General features: G+C 32.1%; 2 protein-coding genes across 15 annotated transcripts; one reads left to right on the top strand and one right to left on the bottom strand.

Moving 5' to 3' along the window:
- Nucleotides 1-7,369: 7,369 nt before the first annotated feature.
- On the bottom strand, nt 7,370-16,990 carry LOC105641010 (Pentatricopeptide repeat (PPR) superfamily protein). 14 transcript variants are annotated; one of them, XM_089724311.1, is made up of 9 exons: nt 14,901-16,990; nt 12,462-13,212; nt 12,146-12,342; nt 11,867-11,927; nt 10,274-10,630; nt 10,049-10,177; nt 9,426-9,529; nt 8,988-9,230; nt 7,370-7,701 (listed from the first exon to the last, which is right to left on the bottom strand). In XM_089724311.1, exon 1 carries the CDS (start codon nt 16,854-16,856, stop codon nt 15,162-15,164), a length of 1,695 nt encoding a protein of 564 aa, XP_089580437.1. In that variant the 5' UTR covers nt 16,857-16,990; the 3' UTR covers nt 7,370-7,701; nt 8,988-9,230; nt 9,426-9,529; nt 10,049-10,177; nt 10,274-10,630; nt 11,867-11,927; nt 12,146-12,342; nt 12,462-13,212; nt 14,901-15,161. The 14 variants fall into 14 exon arrangements, with proteins under 14 accessions (XP_089580437.1, XP_089580434.1, XP_089580435.1 ...); XM_089724308.1 differs by having other exon boundaries at nt 9,664-10,630; XM_089724309.1 differs by having other exon boundaries at nt 10,049-10,630.
- LOC105641011 (P-loop containing nucleoside triphosphate hydrolases superfamily protein) lies at nt 8,257-14,289 on the top strand. The gene is made up of 11 exons (XM_012225453.4): nt 8,257-8,871; nt 8,990-9,073; nt 9,201-9,368; nt 9,443-9,549; nt 9,633-9,811; nt 10,003-10,164; nt 10,309-10,524; nt 10,902-10,939; nt 11,462-11,589; nt 11,892-13,338; nt 13,574-14,289. Exons 1-11 carry the CDS (start codon nt 8,688-8,690, stop codon nt 13,687-13,689), a joined length of 2,829 nt encoding a protein of 942 aa, XP_012080843.1. The 5' UTR covers nt 8,257-8,687; the 3' UTR covers nt 13,690-14,289.
- Nucleotides 16,991-18,259: the final 1,269 nt, after the last annotated feature.

Below are 18,259 nucleotides of genomic sequence, written 5' to 3'. Positions count from 1 at the left end.
GAAAAATTATGCACCCAAAGGGCCCCGTCTCAATTTGTCTTAGGTGCATATTTCTTCCTCTGTTCAAGTTCAGGTATGTGCTTTACTTCCTTGCAGGGTTTGCCCTTTTCTGCTTATGTTTCTAGTTTGGTAAACATAGTCTGATGCCATGCACATGAGGTGAAAACCCTCTAAGTTAATTTTGTTCACAAATTTAAATTACTGCTATCATCAAACGCAATAGGAAGTGTTTGTGGTGAAGACTGAAATGCCTCGTTAATCCCAGTTCTTTGAAGGGCTTTCTGAATCATTTGCTTCAGTATGAATTTCTCCACTCCAATGGTGATAAAGTTTGAGTCTACTAAAATTGAGTTGAGTCGAGTGAGTTAGAATATTATAATATGCTAGGCTGGACTTGTAAAGTCGGCCTAATGAAATAGAGTATTCTGAATTTTGTGAGCTTTTCCCTTTTCATCATATTTTGACTTCTTTTTTTACCATAATTTCGGCCTTTTGTACTAGTAATAGAATGAAATTAAAAATAAATAAATAAAATATTTCCAATCTTTTTTAAGATATTACTTCAAAAGGTTGAAATGTATTTCTATACTAAAATACTTTTATTTTTTCACTTAATTTTATTGTCTTGTAATCACATTTTTTTTTTTTAAACTGACTAATTAATTTGGTTTATTGATATTAAAATATGATTATAAGTTTGAATCCTAATATAGACACTTAACTTTTAAATTTTAGTTCACCCTCACTATCTTGTTTTTAAATAAATTAAAAAATAATAACAACAATAATAATAAAAATAAAATTTTAAATGTACTTTGAATATCAAATTATATTCACATTTATAGATTTCAAATATGATATTTGAGACATGCAATTAAATATTAAGAAGTTATCTATTTATTTTTTCTTAAATTTCGCTAGATTATCAATGGAAAAAATTACAATAATTGGATTATTTTATTCTTAAAGTACAAATAATATGAAAGCAAAATACATAGTTGAAAAGGGTTTTATTTTATTAATTTAATTTTTATGCCATCAAGAAATTCTTTGATAAGTGATAAAAATTTATGCTATTAAATTATTAATTAGTACATTTATTTTAAAAGTTAAAATAAGAGTGCTATTGCTATAAAAAATTGAGGTAAAATTCACAGAAAGGTCAATGGTGTGAAATTGAAAATTCTCTAAAATTTGAGATATTATGATATCAAAATAGAGTGAAATTAAGGTAAAATTGATGAAAATATCAAAATAAAGTGAAATTGAGGTAAAATTGAAGAAAATATCAAAATAGAGTGAAATTAAAAAGCATATAAAATCCCGGATATTCTGATATATTATGTCTGTAAAGTCTATTTAAATATTTTTTTAATTTATTAGGAGGCTCGATGGACTGAAATAACAATGTGACTACACAATAAACTATCAAATTAGTGAAAATACTTGAAGTAAAACCCTTCAAATAAGTGAGAATGATCGATTTCTATTCGAATATTTAAATTTTACGTGTGTTTTGTATTTTTATAAAATTTTTAAAAAGAATTTATTAACATAGACACTTGGTGCCCGAATAACCATCTCTAATTTTATGTTTCTTAGGATAAGGGGTAAATCAATTGTTTGAATCCTTACAGTGACCTTACCACATAAATGGGAATGTGTGAGGAAAATATTTCTGGGAAAGAGAGACATCCTAATACGTAACCTCTTTTTGTGACGGTGAAGAAGAACATGGCTCTTTTTCTATTTTAACAAATAAATTTAAAATGAGAAAAAGAAAAAAAAAAAAAAAAAAAGTTCAGAAACAACACCACCAAGTCTCGATGTTTGGGTCCACTTCACTGCCCCAAATTTTAACAAATACGTATCGCAGCACTCAACCTCACGTTTACATGTTTGTTCTGTTAAATATGCAAATACGTATTCTTTTATATGTGTATTCATTAGATTAGATTCCTTTCTCACTAACTTTTATGTCTATTTTCCTATATTTCTCACTCCTTGCCCTTTGGAGAAACTCTAGGGATATGTACTTTTTTTATTAATGAAGAGCCATTTCCATAAATTTGTTCCTCTATTTTTACCAATTTTACGGCATTTTAAAATTTAAAATTTGATAATCTTGCATGCTGAATTTGATATGTGATGGATATAAGTTTTGAAATAATAATTAACTTGATATGTGATCGATATAAGTTTTGAAATAATAATTTTTATATTTTAACTATTTAATTGTCCACTTTTATTTATAGTATGCATTTAAATTTCTTTCCGATTTTACCCTTTGATAAATTCACATTTACATGTAATTGCTTTTAATGATATCTATAAATTTGAAGCTAAGTTATTATGTACAGAAAAGGGAAACACCGTGAATTATCACTACAATAATTGCATGTTCTTATAATTTGTAGAAAAAGAAAACAATCTTTTCGGGACAAAAGGAGTAAATTTTTAGTTAATTTAATTTTATAAGTTGAAGTTTTTAATAAGTAAAATTAAAGTATTTAATAAATATAATTTTATAAATATAAAGTATTAAATATATGAAAAAAATAGTGTAAGTGTGTTAAAGTTTTTTATAAAAAAATACGCGGATGCAAATAATGACGGTCACGTGAGTATTATTTCTGCACTGCCAACACACACCATTTCTGTATAAAACGTTATCTATATGACTGTGACAAATTAGTTCTGTTTATATATCATAATTTATTACTGTTTTCCACATGTATCTAATGATAAACAAGGTTACAGCCTTTTTTTCTAATGGATTAGGCTTCAAAGCTGATATGGTAGCCCATGTCTTGGTTAAAGCTGCTATTATTAATGCCGGCAAACTGGTATGGAGAAAAGCTTCAACTTTTTATTTTTCAAGTTGCATTTTGATGTTATTGATAAGATCGTTTTCTGATAATAGGTTGGGTACATGGTGTCGATCTACTGGTCGGGGTTAGTTTGATTTGTAATGCTAAGTTTTTATCTGGTTTTCTTTTATTTATAAAAGTTTATTTCAAAAAAAAAAAAAAAAATTATCTGTTTGGTTCAGCCGCTAAAGATTTATTTGGCTTCCTTTAATTTGCGTTATCACATAAATGCAAAAATGATATATATATATATCAAAAAATGGAAGAAACAACCTTATCTCTATTTGGGGCCATAAAAGGATTGTTCTAGTAGTTGTCTGCTTCATCCATCATTCTCTCTCTCTCTCTCTCTCTTTCTGTATATATACATTAACTCATCCATTCTTTAAACTCCTCTCTTCTCTACCTCTCTTCCTTATAATTATATATATATACACTATATAGTTAGTAATGGAGATTTTCAGCTATGGCCTGGCCTGTAGAAATGTGCAAAGAGGGATGCAGCCAAGGATGACTTGCCGACTAATTATGTATTTTAAATTCGAATTAAAAGAACAATGGAGTTGGCAAGTTGTCTTTGGCTACGTGTTTCTTTGTGCTTTGCATGCCAGACCTTTGATGACATATTAATTTTTTATATATGCCCTCGTTATGTTATAAGTTACAAATAATAGTTGATTTCGTATATAAGTGGGCTCATACATCGGGAATAGGTAAGTCATTCTCTTATCTTACATATAATAACTTCGACAATGATGAACTATTTCTTATCTTATTCTCTCAATATTTCTCTCCTTTTTAAGTGTGGGTATTCATGTTTTTTCTTTGTTTCAAAATGTTATTACCAAATTAGAAAATCTCTCTTCTTTTTTTCTTTTTCTTATTGGAAAAGACATTAACAAAAAAATCAATCTATCTATGAACTAATTAATTACATGACCTTATTTATTAATTTGGTTTTAAGATATGGCTATCTCATATGTAATGTATACAATCAGTAAAGAATGGAAAATTTCCTTCTTGCTATTCTTATATTTTTTTCATGGTCATACCTTACATAGAATTGCATTAATTGCAACTTAACCAATGTCAATTCTCAAACTTGATGTAAAACTTTTATTTCGTATGTAGGATAAATTACATCGATGGTCACTTAACTTTACATTTAATTTCATAAGGTCACATAACTTTTATTTGTCATTTTTTAGTCACTGAACTTTAATGTTTGTTTTAATGAGAGATCACTTACCGAAATACTGTCATCGTAGATACTAACATGGTTATAAAAATAAAAATTTATATTTTAAAAAATTTATATTTTCTCCTAATAGATTAATTTAGAATCTATCTATTAATTTATTTAACAAATAATATCATTTATATGAAATAAGTTTTAAAAAAATGGAAGAAAAAAAATTTTCACTCTATTATTTATATTGTCTAGTACTATTTCCTTTTCTTTTTTATATTCCTTTACAATCATGATTTTATTTTTGTGATATATGTAATTTTTAATGTTATGTTACTATTCCGATTACCGAATTTCAGTAATTGACCTCTTATTAAAATAAAAATTAAAGTTGGGTGACTAAGAAATGACAAATTGAAATTATGTGACCTACATAAAACTAAATGTAAAATTAAGTGACCATTGATATAATTTACCCTTCGTATGTATATTGATAATGTAAAAGTATGTCTTTGTCCTAAAATTTGGCTTATTTGGAATTTATTTCTCATTATCCCTCGCAAGGTGAATAGGCAAACACGGTCAATTTGTCACAAAGAGCGCGAAAGAGAGCTTTTAGTAACGACTTTGTCAATTACACATTAGTTACTTGATAAAGAGAGGAAACGTACAGCACTTGAAGTTGCTTTTGGCAAACCAAATCACGATCAAACTGAAAATCTATCCCATTAGCACTAAGATTGTCACACGAAAGAATAGGAGAAGCAAAGATGAGCATACAAATTTCAAATAATAAGTTTCGAATCCACATTAAAAATTTTTTTACTGCATTCCTCGTTAACAGGATGGTATGTAATTTTACACATGTTTATATTAGTTCTTTTTTCTCTCTAGTTATTTAACTCTAATTTAAGTTTGAAGTCACAGTTGTTGATCAACAATAGCTCCTATCGTCTATTCTTTTCTTTTATTCTTTCTCTCTTTTAATCATTTTCAACAAACTCATATTTCTATCTTATAATATATCTATTTTGGTGTTTGTTATTATTATTTTGTCTTCATATTTAGAGTTTTTTGTTTCCTTCTTTGTAAGAGGTTTTATTCCTTTTTTGTGGACATTTATTCTAAATAAAAGTATAATATTTGATTGTATTTGGTTGTAGACCTTTGATATTAATTTGCATATGTAGATCTTTGATTAATGGAATCTGATAGTGCGAGATGTTCCTCTATACTATTGATGCATAATGGCTGGAACTCATCTGTGTATGTTATATATTGCAACAAGTTCTTGAAAAAACAGTTCATATATAGAAAATCTAGAGGAGTTAGTATTTTATTGTTCGAATCAATTAAATGACTAGTTACTACTATACAGATTAAATGACTGGTATGTTATCTCTTTTATTTTTAGTATTGTCATTTAAAAAAGAATATACATAATTCTTTTGGTTTATTAAAAGATCAGCGAACTCTATTAGCGTCTTCCATATCTTATTTACTTAAGTATTTGTAATGTTTAATATTATAATTATGAATTATATTTCCAAAAAGAAACCTAACAACACAAAGTAATTAAACTTTCTTTTGTTTTATCTTCCTCTCAAAAAAAAAAAACAATAATAATAAATAAAATAAAAAATAATAAAAAACCATTAAATATTCCCTTATTCCATCCAAACAAAGAGATAGAAATGTATAACTACGGTTTCAGAATCGTCGGATTTGGTTTCAAAATATCTGGTTCGAAACATAAAAAAGTGGAACCGAAATCAAACCGCTTTTAGGCAGTTTTTGAGATGATTTTGGAACTAACGGTTCTGTTTTGGAATCGAAATTAGATAATTTATTTCAAGCTTTTTATTTTTTTTTAGATTTGTAGCTTTAATAAATAATAACAATAATAATAATGATAAATATTACTATTAAAAAACACTAAAGAAATTTAATAAAAACTTTTAAAATTATATTTTAAAAAATTATAATAAAACAAAAAATAAATTGAGAGTTTCTTTAACAATATATTTTTCACTAGAACCATCAGTTTTAAACTAAAATTGTTGGTTTCAGTTTTAAAAAATAAAAAACTAGAATCAAATCTTAAATACATGGTTTCGATTATGATTTGAAACCATTTAGCCATAGTTTAGTTCGATTTTGATAGGTTTTCAGTTTGAATTCGATTCCAATTTGAAACCAAACCGTAGTGATCCTTGATAAAGTCTCTTATAATATTTAGTCATCCTTTTATAGAGGCACTCAATACTGTTACTTTAGCTTTTCTCCTTTCCTTCAAATAAAAAAGTTATTTATAATGCTATGATTGTCGCTTTTGGGGAGTAGGAGAATGTTCCTTTCCTCGTTACCATTACTTTGTTATGAAGCTTAATTAGCTTATATTTGCAAATTGCATGCTTTCTCCTCAACCCTACATTGCTTCATTTATATATTATCACTGTGTCACGATAAAGAGAAGCAGCAACCCCGCATTTTCCTTTGCCAACAAACATCTAATTTGAATCCCAATTACTGTTTGCTCATAAGCCATTGTTTAAGCTCAACAGATAATTTATTTCTATAGGGTTTGGAATTTAATATATGGAAAGCAAATACTCGTCCGGAGGACTTATACCCAAAATTAGGTGTGGAGATACTCATGGAAATTTTTTCTTCTTTCAAAAAAAAAAAAAAAAAAAAAAATTGTCCCATATTGTTGCTTAAAAGCAAGAAAATAGATTCACCATTTTTATATGTTATTCCATCCATTTCAAAATATAAGTCATTTTTTTTTTGTGATTATTTATTTCAAAATATAAGTTGTTTTGAGTATTTTAAAGAATAATAAATTATGTTTTTTCCAATGTTATCCTAATTTATATTAGATATAATAACTGCCTTCACAAATTACTCTTAGTTTTGAGATAAAAGTTACCAAATTACTCTTAGTTTCGTTATATTAAAAAAAATTAATTATTTTTTAATACTCGTGTAAAAACCTTAAATGATTTATATCTTGAAATAGGGGAAGTAAAGATTCTAAAAAAAGGAATTAACAAGATATTAATTGGGGTGGTAAGCGACCTCAAAGGTCAAAAAGTATTTACGCTGTATGACTCGAGAGATTAAACCTCTCGATTACCAAAAAAAAAAAAAAAAAAAATTCTTAAAAAAGGAAATAAGCTGAAGTTTTTGCACTCTCATGGTTTTAATTTTCATTTATAAGCAAGTTCAATGGAGCAAAAACTTATAACTTGACATTTCCTCATAAACTATATTATCTTTGTGTATAGTGATGATAACACTGTGTCGATTGCCTCAAAGAAGTTCACATGCACAGTATATGCAATTACCAAAAATATAATTACAGAATCCGAAAGTCCTCGGAGAAGTTCACATTGTGATTTTTTCTAAATAATAAATAATTTTGGTAACCAATGAATGGTTTGAGGTGTTGGGTTAATGCAGAGAAACATGATCATTCCCCAAATATTCATGGTACGTACTTAATACTACCATCAGATTCTAATAATTCTTTAACCATTTCTTGTTGTTTGTGTCATTATCGTAGGTTGGAACAGTACTCTCTGTGGTCCATTCTTTGGCTGTAATAGCGTGGTTTGCACACCAAAAATGAAAATTCCCCTACAAAAACAAAACTATCTTCAACATTTCTAGCTTCTTGCCACATTAAATATGCCGCGGGCGGAACTAGACTTTAGAATTTCAAAGAGTCACGTTAAAGATGCAACTATTTATATTAGGATCATAACTCAGCATACTTATATATAATCCTAAATATATATGCAACCATATGTGAAACTATAAGGTTAAATCTAAAACTTCTAATTAAAATCAAATTTAATAAAAAAAAATAACAATTAACTAGCAATATAATAGCCTTTGTCAAAACGTAATTAAAATAAATATGAATTTTAGGTTGCTCCTAAATTGTTTATGCTTAACGAACCAAATAAGCTCAATGCATGAAAGATTAATTGAAACATACAGAATGTCAGGATATAAATATATAGTGTGTGGTTGGTGAGCTTCGTTAATACAATGTCTAGATGAAGAATGAAGTGTGTGTATAGATATATATATACATAGGACCCTCTCTGTGCTTGTGTCTCACTTTCATACATAAATACAAAAGTATTGTTGGTATTTTGTCATCGAGGCAAAAACCAACTTAGCCAACAATAATAATCTGTACCACATATGAAACCAATTCAGATATTGTTTTTCCTGATGATTTCACATGGGGAATTCAGTGAAATGTCTAAAAATAATAATGATAATAATAATAATAATAATAATAATAATAATCATAACAACTAGATTAAGGTGGTTGCAGACTTTTCTCCTACATGTTTTAGTCACATAGATTCTTTCCTCAGGCTCCCAGTATTTGAAATTTCAAGCCCTCTCTCTCTCTCTCTCTCTCTCTCTCTCTCTCTCTTTCTTGTGCATATAAATATTAATTCTAAAAGACCCAACAGGTCAGGGATTATAGAATACCATGGAAACTTGTACTGGTCAGTCATTCAACAGTTTTGACTGAATTTGAATGAGTTTCCCAAGTTGTAATCTTCCTGGGCAACTTTTGTAGTCCCGGAAATGAAACAAGCATGGACTCAAGAAAATTGTTCCGAAACCTTGGCGAAACTCTACATGCCCTACTGGGTCTAAAAGCTAGTGCAACTCCAAACTGGGTTAAATCAGTTTGTGATATAGTTCAAAAGCTACCATCAGAATTCAAGGTAACCAACATTGATAGTGATGATTCTGCTAATGCCACTTCAAGAATTCAAGGTAATTGAAACAAATTATGTCTTTTTTATTAATTTTTAATGTTGCTGTTTTTTGAAAGGAGTTTAATGTTGCTGTTAATTATTAATTAACTAATTAATTTCTGATTGTAAACTTACAGATGAGGTTGCTGCCTTAACTAGCCAAATAAACCAATTGAGCACACAGAGAAGGCAGCTGCTGAATGCTTTTCTGGACTTGAAAGGTCAGTTATACATGTTTCCTTTTTAACATTGAAATTGGAGTTGCTGTCTCAACTGCAAGGTTTCGGATTTGATATTCAATTTCATCTTGGATTTGAGGCAGATGCTCGTCATATTTGCTCGTTGCAGGAAACATTCGCGTGTTTTGTCGAATAAGACCTATCACATTAGGAGATAATTTTGGTCAGATAAGACCAGTAGTGGCTGTCGATTCAAGTAATGTTCTTCTAAAACTTGCTGATAGTAAGAGTAAGAGTTACAGTTTCGATAGAGTTTTCCAGCCAGGCTCATCACAAGGTAATCAATTAATCAATAATAAACTAAATTAAAATCAAATTTAATCTTTCTTCTTACCACAAATATATTTGCAGATGAAGTTTTTTCGGAAGTTGAACCAGTCATCAAATCCGTCCTTGACGGTTACAACGCTTGCATTTTTGCATATGGGCAGACAGGCACTGGAAAAACATTCACAATGGTGAGCTAATCTTCAGATGAAGATGGTAATTAAGTGCACATCATCCGATAATATTAACATGTATAAAATCAAAACTGTTTCAGGAAGGCAGACCAGAAGCTCCTGGAGTAGTACCTCGCGCATTTGAGGCACTATTTAAGCAGGCAACAGATAGTACCCATTCATTTCTCATCACTTTCAGTATGCTTGAGATTTATATGGGCAATCTCAAGGACTTGCTTGTCCCCAAGCCCTCAAGACCAATGGATCCTATTTCTCCTTGGTGAGTAACTTTGGCTTGCCCAATACTCACTCTCATGCATACAACTTGTCCATTTTATAGTCACCAGTAATGTAACCAAAACATACAACGTTATCATGATGAAAAAAAAAAAAAAAAAGAATAGTCAATTGGCAAAATATAACATATATGCATTACAACAATCCACTAAAGACAAGTCATTATATGTTCAGCCTTTCAATTCAAACAGATCCAGAGGGTGGAATTGAAATCGAAAACCTTGTGTCAATTCAAGTTAATGATTTCCACCAGGCTTTGCGGCTGTACAGATTAGGGTGCCGTTTCAGATCAACTGCCTCTACAAACTCCAACAGAACTTCAAGCCGCTCTCATTGGTAACCGCTTTAACTGATTAAGATTTAACTTGTCCATTCAGTTTAGCATGAATGAAGAGTAAAGCATGAAAATCATAATCATCTATACAATTTCCGTGAGATTGAATACCATTAACCATCTTTATTTTATCATTGCTCTCATAGCATGATAAGAATAGCAATAACTTGCTTTGATGCTCCTGAGAGGCGAAGGGAAAAAAACAAAATCTGGTTAGTGGACCTTGGAGGAAGCGAGCGTGTGCTGAAGACAAAGGCATGGGGGAAAAGACTTGATGAAGGAAAAGCTATTAACTTGTCACTCTCTGCACTTGGAGATGTTATTAATGCCCTCCAAAGCAAGAAGCGCCACATACCTTACAGGTAGCTTGCTGTATAACTCATCAAGGCTTCAATTCATTATGATATTATTGGTTGGTCGCAAGAATCATTTCATTCATTTAGCTTTATCTTGAGTCTCAAATACTTTCTGAAGTTCATCAGAAAAAAAGAGTGATGGAGCTCAAAACATTTTGATTAGGATAGCACAAGCAAACACCAAATAAAAATAAAACATTTCACCCTGACTATTCTCAGCATTGAAAAACAAATATAATATTTAGACTTTCAATATTCTGCAAACATAAGAGAGCAACACTTATCTAACCTGCATCTTAACAAATGACCACTTTAGCTAGCTAATGGAGACTGATCCAGCACCGCAGAGTAAAAACGAACTTACAGCTTTTTACTTTTGGCAGGAATAGCAAGCTGACACAAGTCCTTAAAGATTCACTTGGTAGGTACCCTATTCTTACATCTTGCTTTTCAAGTGGTACTCCAACGGCCCATTAGTTCAGTGTAAAATTGGATTTGGAATGGAAATGAATTCCATTTGGATATTACATACCAAATTCATTTTAGATAATTAAAATGTGAAAGGTAATCTTAAAAATTATACTAAAACTAGATTAAATTTCCAAATAAACAGAAAAGGTGAACCAAACCAATAAAATACCATACTGGATCTTTTGTTTACCATGTAACATGATGAAATCTTAATAGAAGATTTATATTTTATTTTCATGTTTTCAACAAACCAAATGGTTCCTAAAAATAAAATAGCAAAAAAGCTGAGACCACAATCGTTCTTCATATTTCTAGCAAATAGAAAACTTATCCCAAATAATGACTTCTCATGGAAGGAAAATGCATATTTTCAGATTGGTCAACCTTCTTGTTTGCAGGGGCATGTAAAGCAATTTCTGTGCCATGAGCTATACATTCTTCCTTACATAGATCTTTATCTTATTATATTCAGGTGATGATTCAAAAACACTGATGCTAGTCCATGTCAGTCCCAAGGAAGAAGATTTATGTGAGACCATATGTTCTCTAAATTTTGCAACAAGGGCGAAAAACATTCACCTAGGCACTGAGGATACAATAGTGAGTAAACATAATACTTCATCTAATGTTATGCTGCAAAACTTCGTAATTCAATCCTACAAGTATTGAGTAAATGTACAGACCATTGGTAGTTCGATCCCTATATATTGTTAAGAAAAGAGCAAATCTTCTCAAGAATATAAATTATTATGAAGAATGCAATTCCATATATCAAGTAAAATATATAAGGGAAAAAAATTAAAATGAATCACAAAGTACTCTAAAATCAGTTTGTAGTTCTAAAAAAACAATGATTAGAATATCAAAAGATACTAACCAATGAGGTGAAATTTTGAAATCAGGAGGTAAGAGAGCAGAAGGAAGTAGCAATGGCAAATCTGCAGCAAAAGATGATACAGATTGAACATCAGCAGCTGCATATTAGAAGCGAAATTTTAAAATTGAATAAGAGATTAGAAAATCTAACAGGAAAAAATATATTTTCTGAAAAGCAACTTGAGGCATATAGTTTTATGGAAGAACCACTTGCAAAGAACAGATGTGGAGATAAAACAGCAGCTCCCATATCAAAGTTACCGAGATTTATGAGGCCTACCATTTGCAGCCAAAAAAAATCAGGGACAAATTTCCAAACTTCAGAACGGAAAGTCCCGGTCTCTGGAAAAAGGAGAAGGCCATCGTCTCATCATGCTGAGTCAGTGACTTTTCCTGTGAAGGATCATCCAGATCACAAATCAGAGCGTAGTATTTCCAGAGCTAGCTGTATAGCAGGATTGGATGGGAGAGACGGTGCTGATAATGCAACAGAATATAGCCAAGACACATTAGAAACTGATACTAAAATGATGGATGTCCAAGAACAAGAAAAATTGCCAAGGAGTTCAGATAGTCAAAGGGCTGACAATACTCACATTCTGAAAAACATAAATAGACAGACAGCCATGACAAATTATATCAAATTGTCAAAGGTTGACCAATGGCTTGGTCTGCAGAAGAATGAAACCAATAAGAGTGGTAATAGGACTAAACGGGTTTTAGCTATTCCTACCCCCGAGAAGAAACATAAGCATAATGAGCAGAGCAAAGCAAAGGAAGCTTTTGATACTAAAGTACATAGTTTTCATGATCCTAGAATACATAAAGAAGTGAACCGCAATAAAAGGGCTAAACCAGTAACTGCCAGGATAGTTGGAAGGCCCATATCAGAAGTAGGGATTGACAAACCAGCAATAATATCACAGGATTTATTCACTGAAGACTCAAGATCTGATTTCATTTCTGTATCTCAAACAACAGAAGGAATAAAAATCGTACAAACACAGGATTCTGTAGATAAGTCATCAAAAGAGGATGAATGGAGCACTCTTTCTCAAGAAGATGTCCGTTATCACAGATTTGGTGAGTATAAGGATCATGATCATGCACTTCCTATCAAGGAGACAGTAGAAGGCGAAAAACAAATATCAGACTGTTTCCAGTTAAAGAACAATGAATGCTATGAACTTTTGCAATCTGATTTAGATAGCAGTATCGTTTACTCAAAACGGGTTTCTGGTCACTCCACTTCCATATTAGAACATGAATTGTTCTGTCAGCAAGTATCCACTGAATATATTGTGGAAGGTGGTGAAAGGCAACACACAGATTCCTCCATTCAAAGATCTGCAAAAGATAGAAGGCATGGCATGCTCCATGTGAGATCACAAAGAGCTTTATTTGTGAACTACTCAGAGCAGAAGCATTTAAACAAGCAATTTGATAAGCCTCGAGAAGAACCACAGACCACAGGTAACAAACTTTTAAATAGAACCAAATAGTCTCTCATATTTTAACCAAGCTCATTATTTCTGCTACAACCCTTAAGCTGTCCCAAAAAAAGATAAATGAGAAAAGGAAAGAAAATTCATTTTAAGCAAACTTGCACAAAAACTAGAAACTGGAGGAGATAACTTGTCTTGTGGTTATTGAACTTTAGTAAGTTCGTAATTCATCTGACTAGTTTCTTTGACTGCATCTTTTCCAGGAATATGCCATATTCTTAAAGAGAAAATTGAAATTTTATGGGCCAGTGCACTTCTAGGATTGGGGTTCTATAACCTGGGATATGAGCATGAGTTCTTCTATAGTTTAATGCTTTGAAGCAAAGCCAGTAGATGAAAGAGTTAGCAATCTTTCGTGCGGAGGGGCGAGCGTGAGATGCAAGTGGATGTCACAAAAACCTCACTATCATAGCCTTCTGTCAATTTTTGCTGAGAAGCAAGCTGAATCCTGGTCCATTTAAGCAACGCTCCATGCACTGAAGCAGTTATGAAAGGTCTTTGTGGCTTTATATAAATGATATTTAGAAACTCTCTGACAACTATATTAGGAAAGCTCTTGCGAAATTCTGCTCTAGCTTCTACAGCTGAAATGTTTATCTTAAGAAACAAGAGGATGCCAATGTTTCCAACGTGCCGCAGGCAGAATAGACAGCTACTGGTTTGTGTACATATGTAAAATGTATGTTTAATTATAAGGTGCAATAGGCTCGGTTGGTTTTACCACACCTGAAGGAATGGAATATCCTAGAGCCATGTTTGTACCCATAATCCTAGTACTGTTGATTCTTTCTATGCATCAACATCAACTAAGCTTTAATCCCAAAGTAGTTGGAGTCGACTATATGAATCTTTTGATTCTTTGTATGTATATTTTTTAAAAATATACAATGGAAATTATTCAGCTGAATATTCTAATCAATGACATGAAACATTTAGGGCACTAGTGTTAACTTAAACTACAGGTGTCTCAAATATTAAATTGTTCAATTTCTTTAAGGAAATTTTTTTTTTTTAACGCAGTAGTTACTTCTTCAAGGTTTCAGATCTTGCTTGTGCTTATTTGCTAAAAACAAGATGCACACTGCTTCCCATTATCAAAAGAGGAAAAAGAAAAAGGTGAAACCATGAAATTGAAGTTCAGAGGCGAGAGGAGGATGGACTGGGCCTCTCAAAATTTGTTGCAAGTTCCCGAAGTATTTATAGATAATTACTAATTAAACACCTTTTTTTCATATTGGCTCTTCAATATCATTTTTTGATTTTGTCATCATCCCCTTTAACAGATTTTCATTGACAAATGGGATGGCATCAGTGGATCTTGGAATTCACTAGTACATTAAATGGACACAAATGGTTCTTTCTTTTTTTATTTATTTTCCCGATCAAATTTTGTATGGTGTATCCTACATTCAGATATAACATTTAGCAGAAAATTTTAAATGTCAAAACAGAATAAAGAATAAGGGAGAATTTATGTGCATATTAAATCTACCAGAAGCATAAAAAGGATCAGATTTTACAGTGGCGTACCTCTCATCAGTTAGATGGCAAAAACATTATGAAGCTCTGATGCTTCATTCATCAGAATGATATCAAGTCAAGGAGTAGACTTTATGAGTGAAATCCGTTCCCAGATACCTGAGTAATAAATTAAACCCTGAACCATTTGATGAAACTGGTGAACTTATCCAAGTCGAATAGAAAGAAACATCTAACCGTGAGTTAAGTCCTCAGCTGCTCAACAGGCAAAATTCAAGGTAATGCAGCATCTTAGGTGATTGCGACATTGAGTTACTCATGGCTATGTAGAATTTCATCCCACCCCTCACAATATTCAAGCAGCCCCATCACACTCTCTTCGAAATGATGAGCAAGTCTCAACTGCCTATTTATATTCCATAGAACTTCACGTATCTCATTAAACTGAGGATGTGATGCGTCTCCTGCAATAAACTCATTAACTCTACTATTCACCTCAATGAAACTTCCTCCTGGCATCTTCTTAACACCTTCGTCTCTCATCACAATCCTTACTGTCCTAGCTGCTTCCAACCAACCGAAAGAGGCATATAGATTACATAGAAGTACATAATTTCCACTGTTATTGGGCTCCAACTTTATTAGATGCTCCAATGCGCTCCCTCCAAGCAAGGCATCACCATGAGTATTAGCAGCAGCAAGCAGAGATCCCCATATTGCTGCATTTGGCTCAAATGGCATCTGTCGAACAAGTTGTTGGGCCTCTTGAAGGCAACCAGCACGCCCAAGTAAATCTATCATGCAGCCATAGTGCTCAATCTTAGGTTGAATCCCATATCTCGATTCCATATTGCTAAAATATGAACGCCCAATTTGAACCAATCCAGCATGGCTGCAAGCAGAAAGGACAGCAAGGAAAGTAACGTCATTAGGCATAATTCCATCACGTTCCATGCAAGAGAACATTTCAAGAGCTTCTCTTCCAAGTCCATGCAGAGCTAGTCCAGCAATCATAGTTGTCCATGTTATGATATTTTTATGCTTCATATTCTCAAATATTTGTAATGCCCTTTTGATATTCCCTGACTTGGCATACATGTCTATGAGTGCATTATTAAGAGAAGTAATTCTATTCAATCCATGCTCGTCAATGTAGTTATGAATCCACTCCCCTAATTCTAATGCACCCAAATGAGCACAGGCTGAAAGTGCAGCCAGCATTGTGATTTCATCGGGCTCCACTTTTTCAATCTGCATTCTCCGAAAGATGCCAATTGCTTGGTGGGGCCTATTAATCTGAGCATACCCAGAAATCACAGCCGTCCAAGAAATCACATTTCTTTCAGGCATAAAATCAAACAGACGTTGAGCATTTTCCATGTCACCAATCTTAGTGTAACCAGCAACCATAGCATTCCACAAAACCACATATCTTACTCTGCCGCACGCCCCATCAAACAACTTGCGAGCATCAGAAATGCACTCACTAGAACAAGAAGAATACATCTGAATGAGAGCCGTGACAACGTGAAGGTCAGAGTCCAGGCCAACTCCAATAGTTTGACAATGAATTTGCCTCCCTGTTCTGATTGCTAACAATTTAGCAACAGCCTTTAGTGCAAAAGGGAATGAGTAAGAATCGGGTCGCAATCCGGCCACTTGTATGTTGTTGAAAAGAAAGATGGCCGCTTGAGATTGTGTTTGAGAGAAAGAGAGAGACCTGATCATAGTGTTGTAAAGATAGATATCAGGTGGTCGTGTTTTGTGGGTAAAGACTGAATAGGAGTAGAGAGAGAGGCCTAGAGAAGAGCAGGCATTTATGAATCGGCTAAGGAGGAGGTTATCATGATGGAGGCCTGTAGAAACCATAAAACCATGTGTTTGTTGTATGTGTTTGAGATTGGAGCAGTGACTTAGCAACCAAATCAGCTGCTCTGCGAGGGTGCGTGATGGGATTGGGGCATGTTTGTTTCTTGGCAACTGTAGATACGAGTAGTGAAGACGCATTTTGCACCGCTCTCGATTGGCATAAATTATGATAATTTATACCTTTTGGTCGCTCAAACTTCGATTTATGATGTTAAATAGTTAATTTTGGGAAGTTTCAATTCGCCTCCTCAAGTTGAACCCAATATGCAGAAAGTCCAAAAATAACTTTCATTAATGAATAACTCCACAATTTGAACATTTGTGATCATTTTGCCCATTAAATAAGCTAGTAAGCACGTGTGTTTAGGATGGCAGCAGCGAAATTTAAGTTACTCATATCCATATCCATGTAAAATTTTAACTTTTTGTATCCGTTCAAATATTCATTTAAGAACACATATTCAAACCCATTTAAATTTTTACTATCCGTACACGTCCAAAACCGTTTAAAATATCCTTATATGGGCAAGGTTTCCGTGAACTTTAACTATCCAAATCCGAATTTTTTTAAAATATTCCTAACGTTCCATTTTGTTTAATTGTTATTTCTTTTTTGGATATCCTAAAATGTTCGCAAGATTTCTAAATTTAGATATGTAAATAATTATTTTTTTTATAATAACTTTTATGATTGTTCACTAAGTTATTTTACGGAACAAGAAAGATATTTTCACTAAGTTATTTTACGGAACAAATGGAGCCTAAGTTTTGTTCGACATTTGTCTTCAAATTGATCAAATATTAGGTTTTATAATCTGTAGATCTTAAGAAATTCATCATTTTCCATCTATTCTCTTCTATTAGACAAATTTTTCCTATTTTTGATTGGACAATTTCTAGGAATAAATATTCCTTTGTACGTTGTTCTTAGTACTCAAATTTTGGAAATTTATAATTTTTCTTCATATTTTTCTAGATTGTTTTTTTTCCAATGCAATTGTGATTATGTATTATTAACATCAAAAGTCAAAGCATCCAAAATAATAGTTGGGGGAAAATAACCCCACTCCAATAAGCCAGACTCAAAAAACGCAGCTCTGGCCAACTAATGAGCACATTGCTTCGTTGACTTCTTAATAAAGCTAACACTAATAGCAATGAACTCTTTTAAGAGTTTTTTAATTCTAAAATAATGGTCTGAAGTAGGACATATCAACCTTAGTACTCTTTAAAGCCTAAACAATTATCATGCAGTTTGTCTCCAACTCAATCATCGACTGTAAATACCCCTGATCCTTCAACCAACTCAAAGCCTCTCTTACCCATGCCCATCACGTAAAAACAACAGCTCTAGCCACCTGATGAGCACATTGATTCATTGACTTCTTAATAAAGCTAACATTAATAGCAATGAACTCTTTTAAGAGAGTTTTACATTTTGAAATAATAGTCCGAAGTAGGACATATCAATTTTAGTACTCTTTAAAGCCTGAATAATTATCATGCAATCTGTCTCCAACTCAATCATTGACTGTAAATAC

Source organism: Jatropha curcas, chromosome 7 (genome assembly GCF_041381405.1).
Source record: "Jatropha curcas cultivar XTBG-Jc1 chromosome 7, XTBG_Jcur_1.0, whole genome shotgun sequence".
Classification (NCBI taxonomy): Eukaryota; Viridiplantae; Streptophyta; class Magnoliopsida; order Malpighiales; family Euphorbiaceae; genus Jatropha; species Jatropha curcas.
This window is presented reverse-complemented; position numbering and strand designations above follow the sequence as displayed.